This window comes from Oncorhynchus tshawytscha, linkage group LG02, assembly GCF_018296145.1.
Source record: "Oncorhynchus tshawytscha isolate Ot180627B linkage group LG02, Otsh_v2.0, whole genome shotgun sequence".
Lineage (NCBI taxonomy): Eukaryota > Metazoa > Chordata > Actinopteri > Salmoniformes > Salmonidae > Oncorhynchus > Oncorhynchus tshawytscha.
In genome coordinates this window covers 70,041,753-70,057,372 of record NC_056430.1, presented here as the reverse complement: position 1 = coordinate 70,057,372, position 15,620 = coordinate 70,041,753, and the positions used below count along the sequence as shown (strand labels likewise).

Here is a 15,620-nt window from a genome sequence, read left to right as displayed (position 1 = left end):
TGTGTGTGTGTGTGTGTGTGTGTGTTGTCTGTCTGTCTGTCTGTCTGTCTGTCTGTGTGTCATGATGTGTTTCGTACTACAACTACGACCAATCAAAACCATTTTGTCTGAGTACTCTTCCTCACTCTTCTCTGTTTCTTTACATTCCTCATTCTCTTCTACCTCCATGTACATGAAGAAAATATACCTGTAGATAATAAACCGTTTGATGCGAGTAAACCTAATGAAAAAGGTCATTCTATGGCACGACTGTATCTGACCTAACTTTATATTATGTTTTAGATTTTAGACCCTTTCTATCCAGTAGATGTGATTAGCTTTTTCCCTCTTTATATCCCCCAACAATTATGACCCTCTGTGCACGCTGTAGTATTCTGTACATGACATCTAATGAAAGTGATGCACAGCATGCGCCACTTAGTGTTCAAATAGAGCAATGACACTTAGAGTACTGTACACTTGTCTAACACCTCCAATCACCTCCTGTTCCTCTGTTCACCTTGTTCCCGGGTGTAGTTTCCCCTAGGTACAGATCTAGGATCAGATTTCCCTTCCCCGAAACCTAACCTTAAACATGAGTAGGGGAAATGAAAAACTGACCCAAGATCAGCGTCTAGGAGCAACTTCACCCTACATCGTTCACCTTCACTGTCATTCACCTGAGAGGTTGCGTGTTTCTTGTGTAATTTACTGTATTATTACTGTATTATTACTGTATTCATGAATTAAGTAATTTCCTCCCAGCTCTAGCAGTAGAGGAGCGAGCCAGACAGATGAACATGAAAGTACATTCCTACCGGCCTTCAGCATCCCATGACCCCGAGACGGACCTCAAGACCAAACGAGAGGTCAGTAATGATGCATCTCTCTGCTGGAAGACAGGCTCTATTTCCTGGTCCACCTTAACATTACAACTCTGTTGTAGTTATATAGTTCTAGACCTGGAGCTACAATATATTAACTGTCGTTCAAGATGGCCATTGTCCTTCACACACAAAAAGTTGGAAAGTTTTCCATGCTTTTTCATTGTCAGTTACAACACAGATGCCACTTTGGGTATTGGGGAGCAGTGGTTTAGAGTACTTAAGTAAAAATACTTGAAAGTACTAGTTAACTAGTTTTTTGGGGTATCTGCACTTTTCTTTAGTATTTATATTTTTGACAACTTTTATTTTTTTTCATTACACTTCTAAAGAAAATAATGTACTTTTTACTCCATACATTTTTGCTGAAACCCAAAAAGTACTCGTTACATTTTGAATGCTTAGCAGGACAGGAAAATGGTCAAATTCATGCACTTATCAAGAGAACAACCCTGGTCATCCCTATTGCCTCGGATCTGGTGGACTCACAAAACACAAATGCTTTGTTTGTAAATTATGTCTGAACGTTGGAGTGTGCTCCTGGCTATCCGTAAATTTAAAAAACAAGAAAATAGTGCCTTCTGGTCTTTGACATGATTTCTACTTTTACTTTTAATACTTAAGTATATTTTAGCAATTATTTTAACTTTTGAGACTTAAGTATATTTAAAACCAAATACTTTTAGACTTTTACTCAAGTAGTATTTTACTGGGTGACTTTCACTTTTACTTGAGTCCTTTTCTATTAAAGTATCTTTACTTTTACTCAAGTATGACAACTGGGTCGTTTTTCCACCACTGTTGGAGAGCAGATCTACACCTAAACCTCAGCTAGACACCAGTATTTTATTGGACCTACTGTATGTACAGTAACTATGTACAGTAACTATCTTCCTCTCTCCTCTCTCACCGCCTTCAGATGTATGCGGATCAGCGGCGGAGCTCTGACAACGTGTCGGCCCGCTCGTCAGACAGCGACATGAGTGACGCGTCGGCCCTATCCCGCGCCAGCAGTGCCTCACGCCTCAGCAGCACCTCCTACATGTCCATCCAATCAGAACGCCCGCGCGGGCGGCTCAGGTCGGTACCCCGCTATGTTCTTACAAGATCATTTACAGGGTAATTGAGCATCAAGAACCAATTGAAGATACTGAAGAAATCAAAAGCATATTGTGGAGTTTGTTCTTCTGTCAGTCGTGCATGCCCGTTCTTTTACCAGTCTGTGTTCCCTTCGTCTGTCTTTTTTCTGCATGCTAATGGGTGCACGTTTCAATCTTTTTGCATGATCGTGTTTCTCTGTGAATACTTGCATTGCATACACACAAACACACACGGTGGGGAAACCCAAAATGAATGGACACAGGTCCAAGTCTTTAGAGGACGAGAAGAAGGAGAGGAGGATCTCGTGGGGGATGAATGGAGAGCAGGAGAGGATGAGGGCAGCAGGGAAGAGACGGTTCTCTCAAGAGCTGAAGAGGAGGAGACACACTGTGTCTGGGGACCCCAAAGACGCCAGGTAAAGAAAAGAGAAAATGCCCCTCGCTCCGTCACGGGATGGAGGGACCTACAATGGGCCATGGCAGACAATGGCCCATATTTTAGGGACCTCACATAATCGCTGTGTACCCACTAACCATGGTCCCCGTAACCCCATTGATCTTGTTGTGACCTGTAAACAGCCTCAACCACCTACTGTAACTGTCACCTAGTGTCCCCTCAAACCTACCTGGCTTTACATCACGTGTCAAACTCATTCCAAGGATGGCCGAGTGTCTGCGGGTTTTCGCTCCACCCTTGTACTTGATTGATGGATAAAGGTCACTAAATAGTAAGGAACTCCCCTCACCTGGTTGTCTTGGTCTTAATTGAAGTGAAAGACCAAAAACTTGCTGCAGTCTGCCCTCCGTTGAATGAGTTTGACCATCCCATAGTCCTATAACCCCAACAGCCTCACTCACATAACCCCACCCATAACTTCCCTCCCTGCACAGCCCTAACGTCCCTATGGCTGACCAGTCCAGTCCACCACAGCCTGCCTGCTGACACGGACAAATGACCCAATCCCCTGAGCCTCTCCCGGGCAGGCCCTTATTAACAGCCTAATGTTTTCTAAGTGTGTGCGTGTGCGTGTGCGTGTGCGTGTGCGTGTGCGTGTGTGTGTGTGCGTCAATCCAAACAGAGTGGTTATAAAACAGAGGGCCCAGGATTTTTGACATACGTTCTAAGAGACAGATCATAGCTATTGTGGACTGGAGAGAGAATGGAATGCGGTGGTTTGTTCGCTGGTTTCTCAGATTGCTGCAGACTGGCTCCAGGTCAGTTTGAAGGTACCTGATAAAAGATATTGGATTCATACAGTATAATGAAGACTAGTTAAGGCAGCAGCTACTCTTCCTGGGGTTCAGCAAAATGAAGGCAGTTATACAATTTTATAAACATTACAATACATTCACAACAGATTTCACAACATATTAAGTGTGTGCCATCAGGCCTCTACTCTACTACCACATATCTACAACACAAAACCCATGAGTACGTGTGTGTATTGTACATATGTTATTGTGTGTCTGTATGTATCTGTCTGTGCCTGTGTTTGTGTTGCTTCACAGTCGCCGCTGTTCATAAGGTGTATTTTTATCTGTTTTTTAAATCATATTGTACTGTTTGCATGAGTTACTTGATGTGGAATAGAGTTCCATGTAGTCATGGCTCTATTTACTACTGAGCGCCTCCCATAGTCTGTTCTGGACTTGGGGACTGTGAAGAGACCTCTGGTGGCATGTCTTGTGGGGTATGCATGAGAGGTATTCAACATGTCAATACCTCTCATAAGTACAAGTAGTGATGAAGTCAATCTCTCCTCCACTTTGAGACAGGAGAGCTTGACATGCATATTATTAATGTTAGCTCTCTGTGTACATCCAAGGGTCAGCCGTGCTGCCCTGTTCTGAGCCAATTGCAATTTTCCAGTAGTCCAGGTGCGACAAAACTAGGGCCTGTAGGACCTGCCTTGTTGATAGTGCTGTTAAGAATGCAGAGCAGCGCTTTATTGTAGACAAACTTCTCCCCATCCTAGCTACTGTTGTATCAATATGTTTTGACCATGACAGTTTATAATCCAGGGTTACTCCAAGCAGTTTAGTCTCCTCAACTTGCTCAATTACCACATTATTCATTACAAGATTTAGTTGAGGTTTAGTGAATGATTTGTCCCAAATACAAAGCTTTTAGTTTTTCCTTGCCTCCCATTCTGAAATGAACTGCAGCTCTTTTTCAATTGTTGCAGTCATTTCAGTCACTGTGTTAGCTGACATGTATAGTGTTGAGTCATTTGCAACATAGACACACAGACTTTACTCAAAGCCAGCGGCATGTTGTTAGTAAAGATTTTCAAAAGTAAGGGGCTAGAGCGCTGCCCTGGGGAATTCCTGATTCTACCTGGATTTTGTTGGAGAGGCTTCCATTAAAGAACAACCTCTGTGTTCTGTTAGACAGGTAACTCTTTATCCAATATATAGCAGGGGGTGTAAAGCCATAACACATAGATTTTTAAATGTATAAACTATGATCGATAGTGTCAAAAGCCGCACTGAAGTCTAACAAAACAATTTCTCTCAGCCAATCATCAGTCATTTATGTAAGTGCTGTGCTTGTTGAATGTCCTTCCCTATAAGCGCACTGAAAGTCTGTTGTCAATTTGTTTACTGTAAAAAAAAATTGTGTTTGGTCAAACACAATTTTTTCCAAAAGTTTACAAAGGGTTGGTAACACGCTGATTGGTCGGCTATTTGAGCCAGTAAAGGGGGCTTTACTGTCCTTAGGTAGGGGAATAACTTTATCTTTCCTCCAGGCCTGAGGGTATACACGTTCTAGTAGGCTTATATTGAAGATATAGCAAATAGGAGTGTCAATATTGTCCACTATCATCCTCAGTCATTTTCCATCCACGTTGTCAGATCCCGGTGACTTGGCATTGTTCATAGACAACAATCATTTTTTCACCTCTTCCACATTTACTTTACGGAATTCAAAATTACAATGCTTGTCTTTCATAATTTGGTCAGATATACTTGGATGTGTAGTGTCAGCATTTGTTGCTGGCATGTCATGCCTAAATTTGCTAATCTTGCCAATGAAAAAAATCATTAAATGAGTTGGCAATATCAGTGGGTTTTGTGATGAATGAACCATCTGATTCAATGAATGATGGAGCAGAGTTTGACTTTTTGCCTAAAATGTAATTTATGGTAATCCAAAGCTTTTTACTATCATTCTTTATGTAATTGATCTTTGTTTCAAATTGTAGTTTTCTTCTTTTTATTCAATTTACTCACATGATTTCTCAATTTGCAGTATGTTTGCCAATTGGTTGTACAGCCAGACCTGTTTGCCTTTTCTTTTGCCTCATCCCTCTCAACCATACCATTTTTTTTATTCTTCATCAGTCCATGGGGATTTAACAGTTTTACAATAATTTTGTTCATGGGTGCATGCTTATTAGTAACTGGGATAAGCAATTTCATAAATGTGTCAAGTGCGTCATCTGATTGCTCCTCATTACACATCACGGATCAACAAATATTCTTTATATCAACAACATAAGAATCACTACAAATCTTATTGTAAGACCTCTTATACACTATATTAAACCCAGCCTTTGGAACTTTGGTTTTCCTAGATATGGCTATTATATTGTGATCACTACATCCTATGGATCTTGATACTGCTTTCAAGCTAATTTCTGCAGCATTAGTAAAGATGTGATCAATACATGTTGATGATTTCATTCCTGTGCTGTTTGTAACTACCCTGGTAGGTTGATTGATAACCTGAACCAGGATGCAGGCAGTAGTTACAGTTTGAAGCTTTCTCTTGAGTGAGCAGCTTGATGAAAGCAAAGTCAATATTTAAATCACCCAGAAAATATACCTCTCTATTGATATCACATACAATTATCAAGCATTTCACACGTTATCCAGATACTGATTGTTAGCACTTGATGGTTTATAGCAGCTTCCCACCAGAATAGACTTTAGGTGATGCAGATGAACCTGTAGAAATATTACTTCAACAGTATTTAACATGAGATCCTCTCTAAGCATTACAGGAATGTGGTTCTGAATAACAACAGCCACACCTCCACTTTTGGCATTCCTGTCTTTTCTGTAGATCTTATAACCATGTATTGCTACCACTGTATCATCAAAGATATTATCTAAGTGAGTTTCAGAGATTGTCAGAATATGAATGTTCTCTGTTACTAGCAACTGATTGATTTCATGAACCTTGTTTTGTAAGCTACATATGTTAACGTGGGCTATTTTTTAACACTTCTGGGATGCTTAATTGTTTTTCTTGTTTTACTGGGAAGCTTAGCAGAGGTAGACATCCTCTGGTTATTTATATTAGCGCAGGGTGAGCTGCACACAGTGGACTTCCTGCTAGGGGACACCACCCCAGTGCTAACAGTATAACACTGGCTCATAGGCATGTAATTACATACAATAGCTGTAGAATGAGCAGAGACATTCAGGGCAGTAAGAGGGACATAAACGAGGTTATTTACGTTGTGTCTTCCAACGCCCCTGAAACATTATGACAACTCTGTGACACAATGGCAGGGATTAAATCAGCTGGACTTGGGCCAAAGAACCCAAATGATTTGGGTGGATACCATCCTCATTATAATTCAAGCTTTGTTTCCAGAAGTTATCAAAATTGTCAATAAGTGTTACAGCGACAGAGCTGCAATCGTCTCGTAGCCAGTTATGGAAGACGAAAAGTCTGCTGAATAGTTCAATGCCACGATTTAGGGAGGGCAGAGGGCCAGATATTATGAGGTGTTTGTTGGTGTGAAGTAGTGACCCAATCAGTTCTTTCAAATCCATCTCCAGCTGTTATGAGCTGCCCTTCATAATGTCATTCGACCCCAAATGAACCATGGCAGTATCAGCCCCCGGTGACTGACTCACAGCCACGGGAAGCAACCTGGTGATATCCTGAACTTTTGCCCCAGGAAAACACAAAGTCCTTGCCCCAGGTACAGATATATGCCTCACCATCGAACTCCCTATCACAATAGCCGGAATGATCCAGCCTCGGCTGTGTCTCGAAGCTGATTGCAAGGCCAGGGCCACATAACTCACCTGAATAGAGGGCTGCTGAGACGCCGGCTGCATGCAGGCCACAACAGCCAAAGGGACAGAGCTCTGATCCAGAGAGCACAGCCCAGCGGAGGTGGACCGCGGTGGTCCAGGCTGTGCTCAGCCAATTGATTGACTAGGACAGGGAGAGGTACATGTTTCAAACAGACCACCATAGTCCCTGTGCCCAAGAAAGAGAAGGTAACCTGACTAAATGATTACCGCCCCGTAGCACTCGCGTCGGTAGCCATGAAGTGCTTTGAAAGGTTGGTCATGGCTCACATCAACACTATCATCCCAGAAACCCTAGACCCACTCCAATTCGCATACCGCCCAAACAGATCCACAGATGACACAATCTCAATCGCACTCCACACTGCCATTTTCCACCTGGACAAAAGGAACACCTATGTGAGAATGCTATTCATTGACTACAGCTCAGCGTTCAACACCATAGTGCCCACAAAGCTCATCACTAAGCTAAGGACCCTGGAACTAAACACCTCCCTCTGTTACTGGATCCTGGACTTCCTGACGTGCCGCCCCAGGTGGTAAGGGTAGGCAACAACACAACACAAAAATTGAATAAGAATTGAATAAGAATCTAGTCACCCAAGTCATAGACTGTTCTCTCTTCTACCGCATGGCAAGCGGTACCAGAGTGCCAAGTCTAGGTCCAAGAGGCTCCTTAACAGCTTCTACCCCCAAGCCATAAGACTACTGAACAATTAATCAAATGGCCACCCGGACTATTTACATTAACCCCCCTTAGTTTTTATACTGCTGCTACTCGCCGTTTATTATCTATGCATAGTCACTTTACCCCTACCTACATGTACAAATTACCTCGACTAACCTGTACCCCCACACATTGGCACGGTACCGGTACCCCCTGTATATAGCCTCATTATTGTTATGTCATTTTCTTGTGTTACTTTTTATTTAAAAAATTGCTTTAGTTTATTTAGTAAATATTTTCATTAACTCGATTTCTTGAACTGCATCGTTGGTTAAGGGCTTGTCAGTAAACATTTCACAGTAAGGTCTACACCTGTTGTATTCAGTGTAATATTTGATTTGATTTGACATCCACAGCCATAGAGGGAACACCCAAGTTCCCGGCAGAAGACAGCTGGCACAGGTGCTAAAAGTAATTTGAATTGTGTTAAGTCTGGACGCGGGGGACGAAGGCAGGCGCGCCAAGAACAATTATTCTCCTTCTTTCTGATTCCGAGACGCATCCATTAATGCTCACCTGGAGTCGAACAATGAGAAGCCATTTCCTGGTTCTAGCTAGTAGAGGGGTGCAGTGGCAGAAACTGATCATAGTCCAGGAAGGTCCCATTATGATCCTCTTGGATGTTTTGATAGGAAGCATTTAAAGATGCCAATAGACTCATGGAATCCTTACTCAGTTCAAGGCGCTTGGTCAGATTTGTTTTATTTCTTAATGAAGAGTAATATTTCTTTAGCTGCATCAAGTTCAATATCTTTTTCACAAATGAAGGTATCCATTAGACCATTCCCCATGACAACGACAAACATGTCACAGATTCATCACTTAATAGCACGCAAGTCCCCAGCAGATTCAAAGGAGTTCACGGCTGAACGCCTACATTTCCCGGTGCCGCCAGGGACTTAGAGGCTCCCTCCATGGCCGCAGACACCCCTACCAGTGCCTCGCACAACTGTGTCGTCGGTCTCTCATTGAATGTGGAGAGCGAGAGAGAAGCACAAGGGGGGTGGGTGATGGCTGGTTCGGTTGTCGGTGGCAGGTTGCCGGCTATGTGCTATGCATTGGCCTGGCTGCCTGTTAGCGTTTGGTGTAGCCTCTCGGAGCTGTTTCGGGCATGTCCCGAGTGTCTGTAGTCATGGCGGATACAAAACATACAGTTACAGCATGTACTGGCCAATAATTGGAGTCACACGCGAGGAAATAAGGACTTTCCTTTGGTAGTTTTATAGAGAGAGTTGTATAAGTTGAGCTCTTGTTAGCCTGGCTCCATTGTTGATATCCAGGTACCATATAAATGGGTGAACGCTTCACGGCCGACTGTTACCATTTCACTCCGTTTTGTTTGTAGCTACAGTGGCTTGCGAAAGTATTCACCCCCTTGGCATTTTTCCTATTTTGTTGCCTTACAACCTGGAATTAAAATACATTTTTGGGGGGTTTGTATCATTTGATTTACACAACATGCCTACTACCACTTTGAAGATGCAAAATATTTTTTATTGTGAAAAAAACAAGGAATAAGACAAAAAAAATGAAAACTTGAGCGTGCATAACTATTCACCCCCCCAAATCAATACTTTGTAGAGCCACCTTTTGCAGCAATTGCAGCTACAAGTCTCTTGGGGTATGCCTCTATAAGCTTGGCACATCAGGCCACTGTTTTTTTTTCCCATTCTTCAAGGCAAAACTGCTCCAGCTCCTTCAAGTTGGATGTGTTCTGATGGTGTACAGCAATCTTTAAGTCATACCACAGATTCTCAATTGGATTGAGGTCTGGGCTTTGACTAGGCCATTCCAAGACATTTAAATGTTTCCCATTAAACCACTCGAGTGTTGCTTTAGCAGTATGCTTAGGGTCATTGTCCTGCTGGAAGGTGAACCTATGTCCCAGTCTCAAATCTCTGGAAGATTGTAACAACTTTCCTTCAAGAATTTCCCTGTATTTAGCAGCATCCATCATTCCTTCAGTTCTGACTAGTTTCCCAGTCCCTGACTAGTTTCCCAGTCCCTGACTAGTTTCCCAGTCCCTGACTAGTTTCCAAGTCCCTGACTAGTTTCCAAGTCCCTGACTAGTTTCCCAGTCCATGTGTTTGCTTATTTCTTTCTTTAAGCAATGGCCACTCTTCCGTAAAAGCCCATCTCTGTTGAGTGTACAGCTTAAAATGGTCCTTTGGACAGACACTCCAATCTCAGCTGTGGAGCTTTGCAGCTCCTTCAGGGCTATATTTGGTCTCTTTGTTGCCTCTCTGATTAATGCCCTCCTTGCCTGGTCCGTGAGTTTTGGTGGGTGGCCCTCTCTTGGCAGGTTTGTTGTGGTGCCATATTTTTTTTAAATTAAATGATGAATTTAATGGTGCTCCGTGGGATGTTCAAAGTTTTGGATATTTTTTTATAACCCAACCCTGATCTGTACTTCTCCACAACTTTGTCCCTGACCTGTTTGGAGAGGTCCTTGGTCTTCATGGTGCAGCTTGCTTGGTGGTGCCCCTTGCCTAGTGGTGTTGCAGACTCTGGGGCCTTTCAGAACAGGTGTATATATACTGAGATCATGTGACACTTAGATTGCACACAGGTGGACTTTATTTACTTAATTATGTAACTTCTGAAGGTAATTGGTTGCACCAGATCTTATTTAAGGGCTTCATAGCAAAGGGGGTGAATACATACTGTATGCACGTACCTCTTTTCATTGTTTAATTTTTTATTTATTTTCTGAAACAAGTCATTAATTTCATTTCACTTCACCAATTTGGACTATTTTGTGTTTGTCCATTACATGAAATCCAAATAAAAATTCATTTAAATTACAGGATGTAATGCAACTAAATAAAAATGCCACGGGGGTTGAATACTTTTGCAAGGCACTGTACATCTTGTTTGGCCAACATTGTGTCAAGTCACTACGGTTCACACTGAGCTTGTTCTGTGCAGAAAGTAGTCCATCCCTTTTCCAACTGATCTGATCTGATCTGATCTGTCGATAGCGCCTGCTGAATTCAAGGCATCAATGTTGTTGAGAAAAGTAGCAAAACTTTTGTAGTTCCCAATGGCTAACGTTATGTCTTTCAAAAATGGCACGGTAGAAAGGCCTCAGGTCAACGTGGAGTTGTTTGATGGAGATACTTGGATGCATATAGTATATTGATGACTGACCCGAAGTCAGTTTGGAGGTGCTTGTTTATGAGACTTAGCTGCCTATGAGAGGAGGTGTGGACGTTATGGACTCCTCTGACTCTGTCCCTTTATATCCTCCCGTCTTCCTCAATCCTCCTTCTTCTTCTCTCTCCATCTGAGGCTGCTATATTCTATCAGTCACATTATTCAATTTCAGTGTATGGCTTAATTGTTCAATGCGGGGAAATGTGTTTGGTCATTTGAGCTGACATACAACATCACATGTGATATAGTCTCCTTATTTATTTGGCTTGATTTAATGTTGTGCATGTGGTTGTGTGTGTCAACTTTCGTTGTTGTGTCCTGTGCCTCTGTGTGTCTGCGTGTGTGTTTGTACGTCAGTGTGTATCTCAGATCTCTCCTGGCATGCATCCTGTGCTCCCGCTGTCCAGACCCCCCCTGGACCTCTTCTGAGCTGGAGTACCCTCCTCCCTACCCCACCGCCGGCCCTTGTCCCTTCATCACCCCCCTCCACGGGGCTGAGGAGAGGCCCCAGGCCACCCTACCCCTCCCTAGCCCCCTGGTCACATGGAGAGGGTCCACGATGGGTATGCGGGACGGGGCAGTGTGGCGGGGCTCTCCTGCAGCACCCCGACCCCTTTAGAGGGGATGGACATGCACCAGCTCCTCCGAACCGCTAGAAAGCGCCACAGAGCACTGAGTGTCATCTGTCCCTGCTTTATGTTGGCCTGTCTGAGGAGAAGAAGCCTGAACAGCTAAGGCTATTGGCTGAGACTGAGAGACTCATTTATATTACAAAAGAGACACACACACACACACACACACACACACACACACACACACACACACATATATCAGAGGAGGCTGGTGGGGGATCTATAGGAGGACGGGCTCATTGTAAAGACTGGAGTGGAATAAATGGAATGGAGTCAAACATGTGGTTTCCATCTGTTTGAGGTGTTTGATACCTTCCATTGATTCCATTCCAGCCATTACATTGAGCCCATCCTCCTATAGCACCCCCCACCAGCCTCCACTGATATACTGTACATATAATATACATTGTAATGTGTTTTAATTATATTTTAGTGTTATCGACCAATACAAAAGACCGGCAATGATGGACATTGGACACATAAGGCATATTGCTGAGTTGTGTGGGATTTTGGAAGAGTATTTGGAAATTTTAGATAATTTGAGATCATTGAGATAATTTTTTAGTTTTGAGATCTTTTGGAGTCTGTTCAGGCTTTCTTTTATCATCTATATCAATTTCATCAATATCATATAAACTCATTAAATCACTCACACCAATCATTGTATGCCTCGTATCATACTGTATAAGATCCTTATAAATTATTGAAGTTCATCATACTGCTGTGTTTTCCCCCGCTAAAGTGAAGGTAACCCCTTATGTTATAAGTTCCTCTGCTCATTTCATATCTCAAGACTGTGGTTCCAGATTGAACTTTTACTCTCCTCTCTCTCCCTCTAGTCGGCAGGTTCGTGCGGCGCCAGGCCGGACCATGCTGAAGAGCACAAGTGTGAGCGGTGAGATCTACGCATCAGAGCGTACCGACGGCAGCCAATCGGATACGGCGCTGGGCACGGTGGGCATGGGTGGCAAGAAGAGACGCTCCAGCCTCAGTGCCAGGGTGGTCTCCATCGTCTCCAACAGACGTAGTCGCAGCACGTCGCAGATCATCGGCCCGGGTGAGTTCAAAGGTCAAACCTGGCCCTCACCCAAATGAAGGAGACGCTCGGGATGGTTGTGGTTTGAAAATGTGGCTCTGGTATTTTGTTTTGATTTACGGTTTACATTGAAAGACGGTCGTAGACAGACATTTAACAATTGGACATTACAGACAGTAAAAATGAGACAGTACGGACTATCAGCAAGTGGCCATGACATAATAGTTCTCAGATGTTTTTAGGGTTAAGAGTGACCTGAAGCTACCTTATAGCACTTTCATCTGAATAAGAGTATAAAAAAACCAGAGAAGCAGGTGCGTCATCACTCTTGAACCTTGACCTTTTGTTTACGTGACTGCGCACCAAAATGTCCCGATGCTGGAATTCTAATCTTACGAATGCAACCCACAAAAAAAAGCATGTTATAAAAGAGTTTCAAAACAACACGTTTCTACTCCAGATGACACCCGCTGCGGCCAAGCTCTCAGTCAGAGGGACTTGAAGGAATCTTTCTCAGCCTGGCTGGACTCACTGGAGGGTGGGGAGAGAGAGAGGAAGCAGGGAGACAGAGAGAGAGGTAGTTGAAAGGCTCCAACTGCACTCTCTTACTCTTCTTTTTTTTTGCACTCCTCTTTGTAGCTGACATAAAAAGCCATTATAAAGGAAACTAGGGCCGGGGGGGGGTCTCTCCATGCCTCTCTCCTCTCTCCCCATTGTTATAAAGTATAGCAGTACGATTGGTGTTCTGTGTGATGGTTGCCCTCTTTGCTGACAAAATCATAGACTTCATGTTGGGTTGAGAGAGCGAGAAGGTAAGGAAGACTTGTTTTTACATTTTTCAAGCTTGAATACTTTCATATTGTTTAAGGTTAGCGTTCTTTGTCATGAATCTTGTTCTAGAGGCAGCTCTGCAGAGTGGTCATTAGCTGGCATAGTCATAAAGCCATCAAATCCTATTTTAAGCCTAAGTCTAACCTTAACCCTAACCTTAACCACACTGCTAACCTTAAATTAAGACCAAAAAACACACTAGCATCTAGCAGAAATTGCTCAGTTCTGCCTCCAGGGAAAGATTCATGACAATAGACATCAACCTGCGTATTATCACCATGTACTACTGTATCGTCCTTTAGGATTGACGGTACTGTACGCCATTGTCTGTATTAGGTTGGTTGTGTTGACGTGACGAGGGACGGAACCTTGAAATAACAAAACATGTTGTTCTTTCTCTCTAAACATCTCTCCAACCTTCTCCAACCCATTGTTCAGCTGTGATTTATGAAAACACAAGGACAGAAAAGGATTCTTTGACTTCCCGGGTCTTTCAATATCTATTTTGTGTCCTTTGTCCTCTGAGATGTAACATGGTTCCCCAGCTCTGTCACTGTGTCCCATCTTGACGATGAGGCAGCTAGGAATACATGGCGCCACACCTGGTTCTCCTCAAGAGGACCACAAAATAAAGCCTTCTGGCCTAAATGTGTTCATCCTCGAGAGTTCTGTTGTTTAGCACTGACCCATATAAACTAAGGCCTGGAAGATAGCACTTCAGGTCTCAGGAAGACAGTAGATAAGCCGTGCTAACTTAGCCATTAGCTTTAGCTATCCGCTACATTGTGTCTATTTTTTCCTCTCCGGTACCAGAGGGGAAGGGGAAGAAGGAGAAGGGTGCGTCCATCCAGAGGAGCACAGAGACGGGCATGGCTGTAGAGATGACCAGGAACATGAGTCGACAGTCCAGTAAAGAGTCCACCAACGGCACCATGAACAGCTGCAACTCCGAGGGAAAGTCAGTATCTCCAATCTCTCTCTCTCTATATATATGTATATATTAATCTCTCTCTCTGTATTTCTCTCTCTCTCTCACTATCTCTCCCTGTATACTGTATGTCTCTCTCCTTTTCCTCCCTCTACCCCTCTTCTCTTCGTTACTTTCTTCCTCTTTCTGTTTATGGGTCCAAATGTTTTTTTTTTCAATGTCACATGAGTTGACATTCACTGTAAAGTAAACAACTCAGTATTTTAGCGTTACTACAGTGATTTCCATAGATAATATAACCTAGGACCCATAGGTTATATACGGTAATTAGCTGTATATTGACTGTGTTCTTCCTCTGTTCCAGTCTGCTTTTCGGTGGGGTGCGTCTGGGACAGCCAGGCAACCAGTTCAGCGACTTCCTGGATGGTCTGGGTCCCGCCCAGCTGGTGGGCAGACAAACGCTGGCCACACCTGCCATAGGTGAGTAAATATCCCCCTATTCTGTTCTGTCTACTCATCATGTTATTGCCCTATCGTAGTTCCTCTGTGACTCCTCCCCAATTGATAACTTGATATTCAAATCAGTTTCATTGATTCACATCGTTTCCTTTCTTCCGTCTCCATATTACCTCAGTAACTCAATATCCTTCCAACTTCCCTCTTGAGAAACTCAATTGCCAACTTTTCTTACTACTTCCTATTTTATGACCTCAGGTGTGTGAGAGCAGTAAGCCTAGCATCTGCGATGGTCAAAAGTCAGACACTGGTGGTTTTCCAACAGCAAGACTCAGATCAACATAGCAGTGTCAACATAGCTGCTATTGTTTACAAAAACAACATCTTTATGTCGAAATGGACTTTTCTATACCCCTCTTTATCACACACTCACAAACTGAAACAAAACATGTGTACAATGAATTGGTTAGAGAGAGGTCTCAAATATCACTTTCATTTGTTTGCTTTAGAATCGGGGTAAATTTGATTCCTGTTTTATGCACGTCTTTGGCCATGTTCATCAAACAAAAACACCCTAATGATTGGTTGACAAATAGTGCCTCCAACAATGCAGGTGATGACTGCATGGTGCAATTGGTGAGAAGCAACTGCAGCGACGTGAAGGCGTCTTCATCAAAAATGGCATGATCTTTGATCACATGATTTTTGGAAATGTTTATTCCCATAATGCAAAACACGACGGTGACCATCACGCGATCTGCTCGAACATCCCCCTTATCTCCTGCCTACTTCCTGTTCTGATTGGTTCAATCTAGTTCCTGTTTAGTCAACCAGAG

At 43.1% G+C, this 15,620-nt stretch overlaps 1 protein-coding gene across 8 annotated transcripts in view; it reads left to right on the top strand.

Annotated features, from left to right (window-relative positions):
• LOC112234945 (regulating synaptic membrane exocytosis protein 1-like) overlaps positions 1–15,620 on the top strand; it is a 51,576-nt gene that overhangs the window by 32,230 nt on the left and 3,726 nt on the right. For 7 of the 8 annotated variants that reach the window (XM_042303788.1, XM_042303782.1, XM_042303791.1 and 4 more), the window contains 6 exons: positions 745–848; positions 1,783–1,943; positions 2,227–2,379; positions 12,373–12,590; positions 14,214–14,358; positions 14,693–14,808. In XM_042303788.1, the coding sequence (XP_042159722.1) occupies positions 745–848; positions 1,783–1,943; positions 2,227–2,379; positions 12,373–12,590; positions 14,214–14,358; positions 14,693–14,808 (897 nt within the window). The remainder of the gene's footprint in view (positions 1–744; positions 849–1,782; positions 1,944–2,226; positions 2,380–12,372; positions 12,591–14,213; positions 14,359–14,692; positions 14,809–15,620) is intronic. The other variant, XM_042303804.1, reaches the window with a different exon arrangement.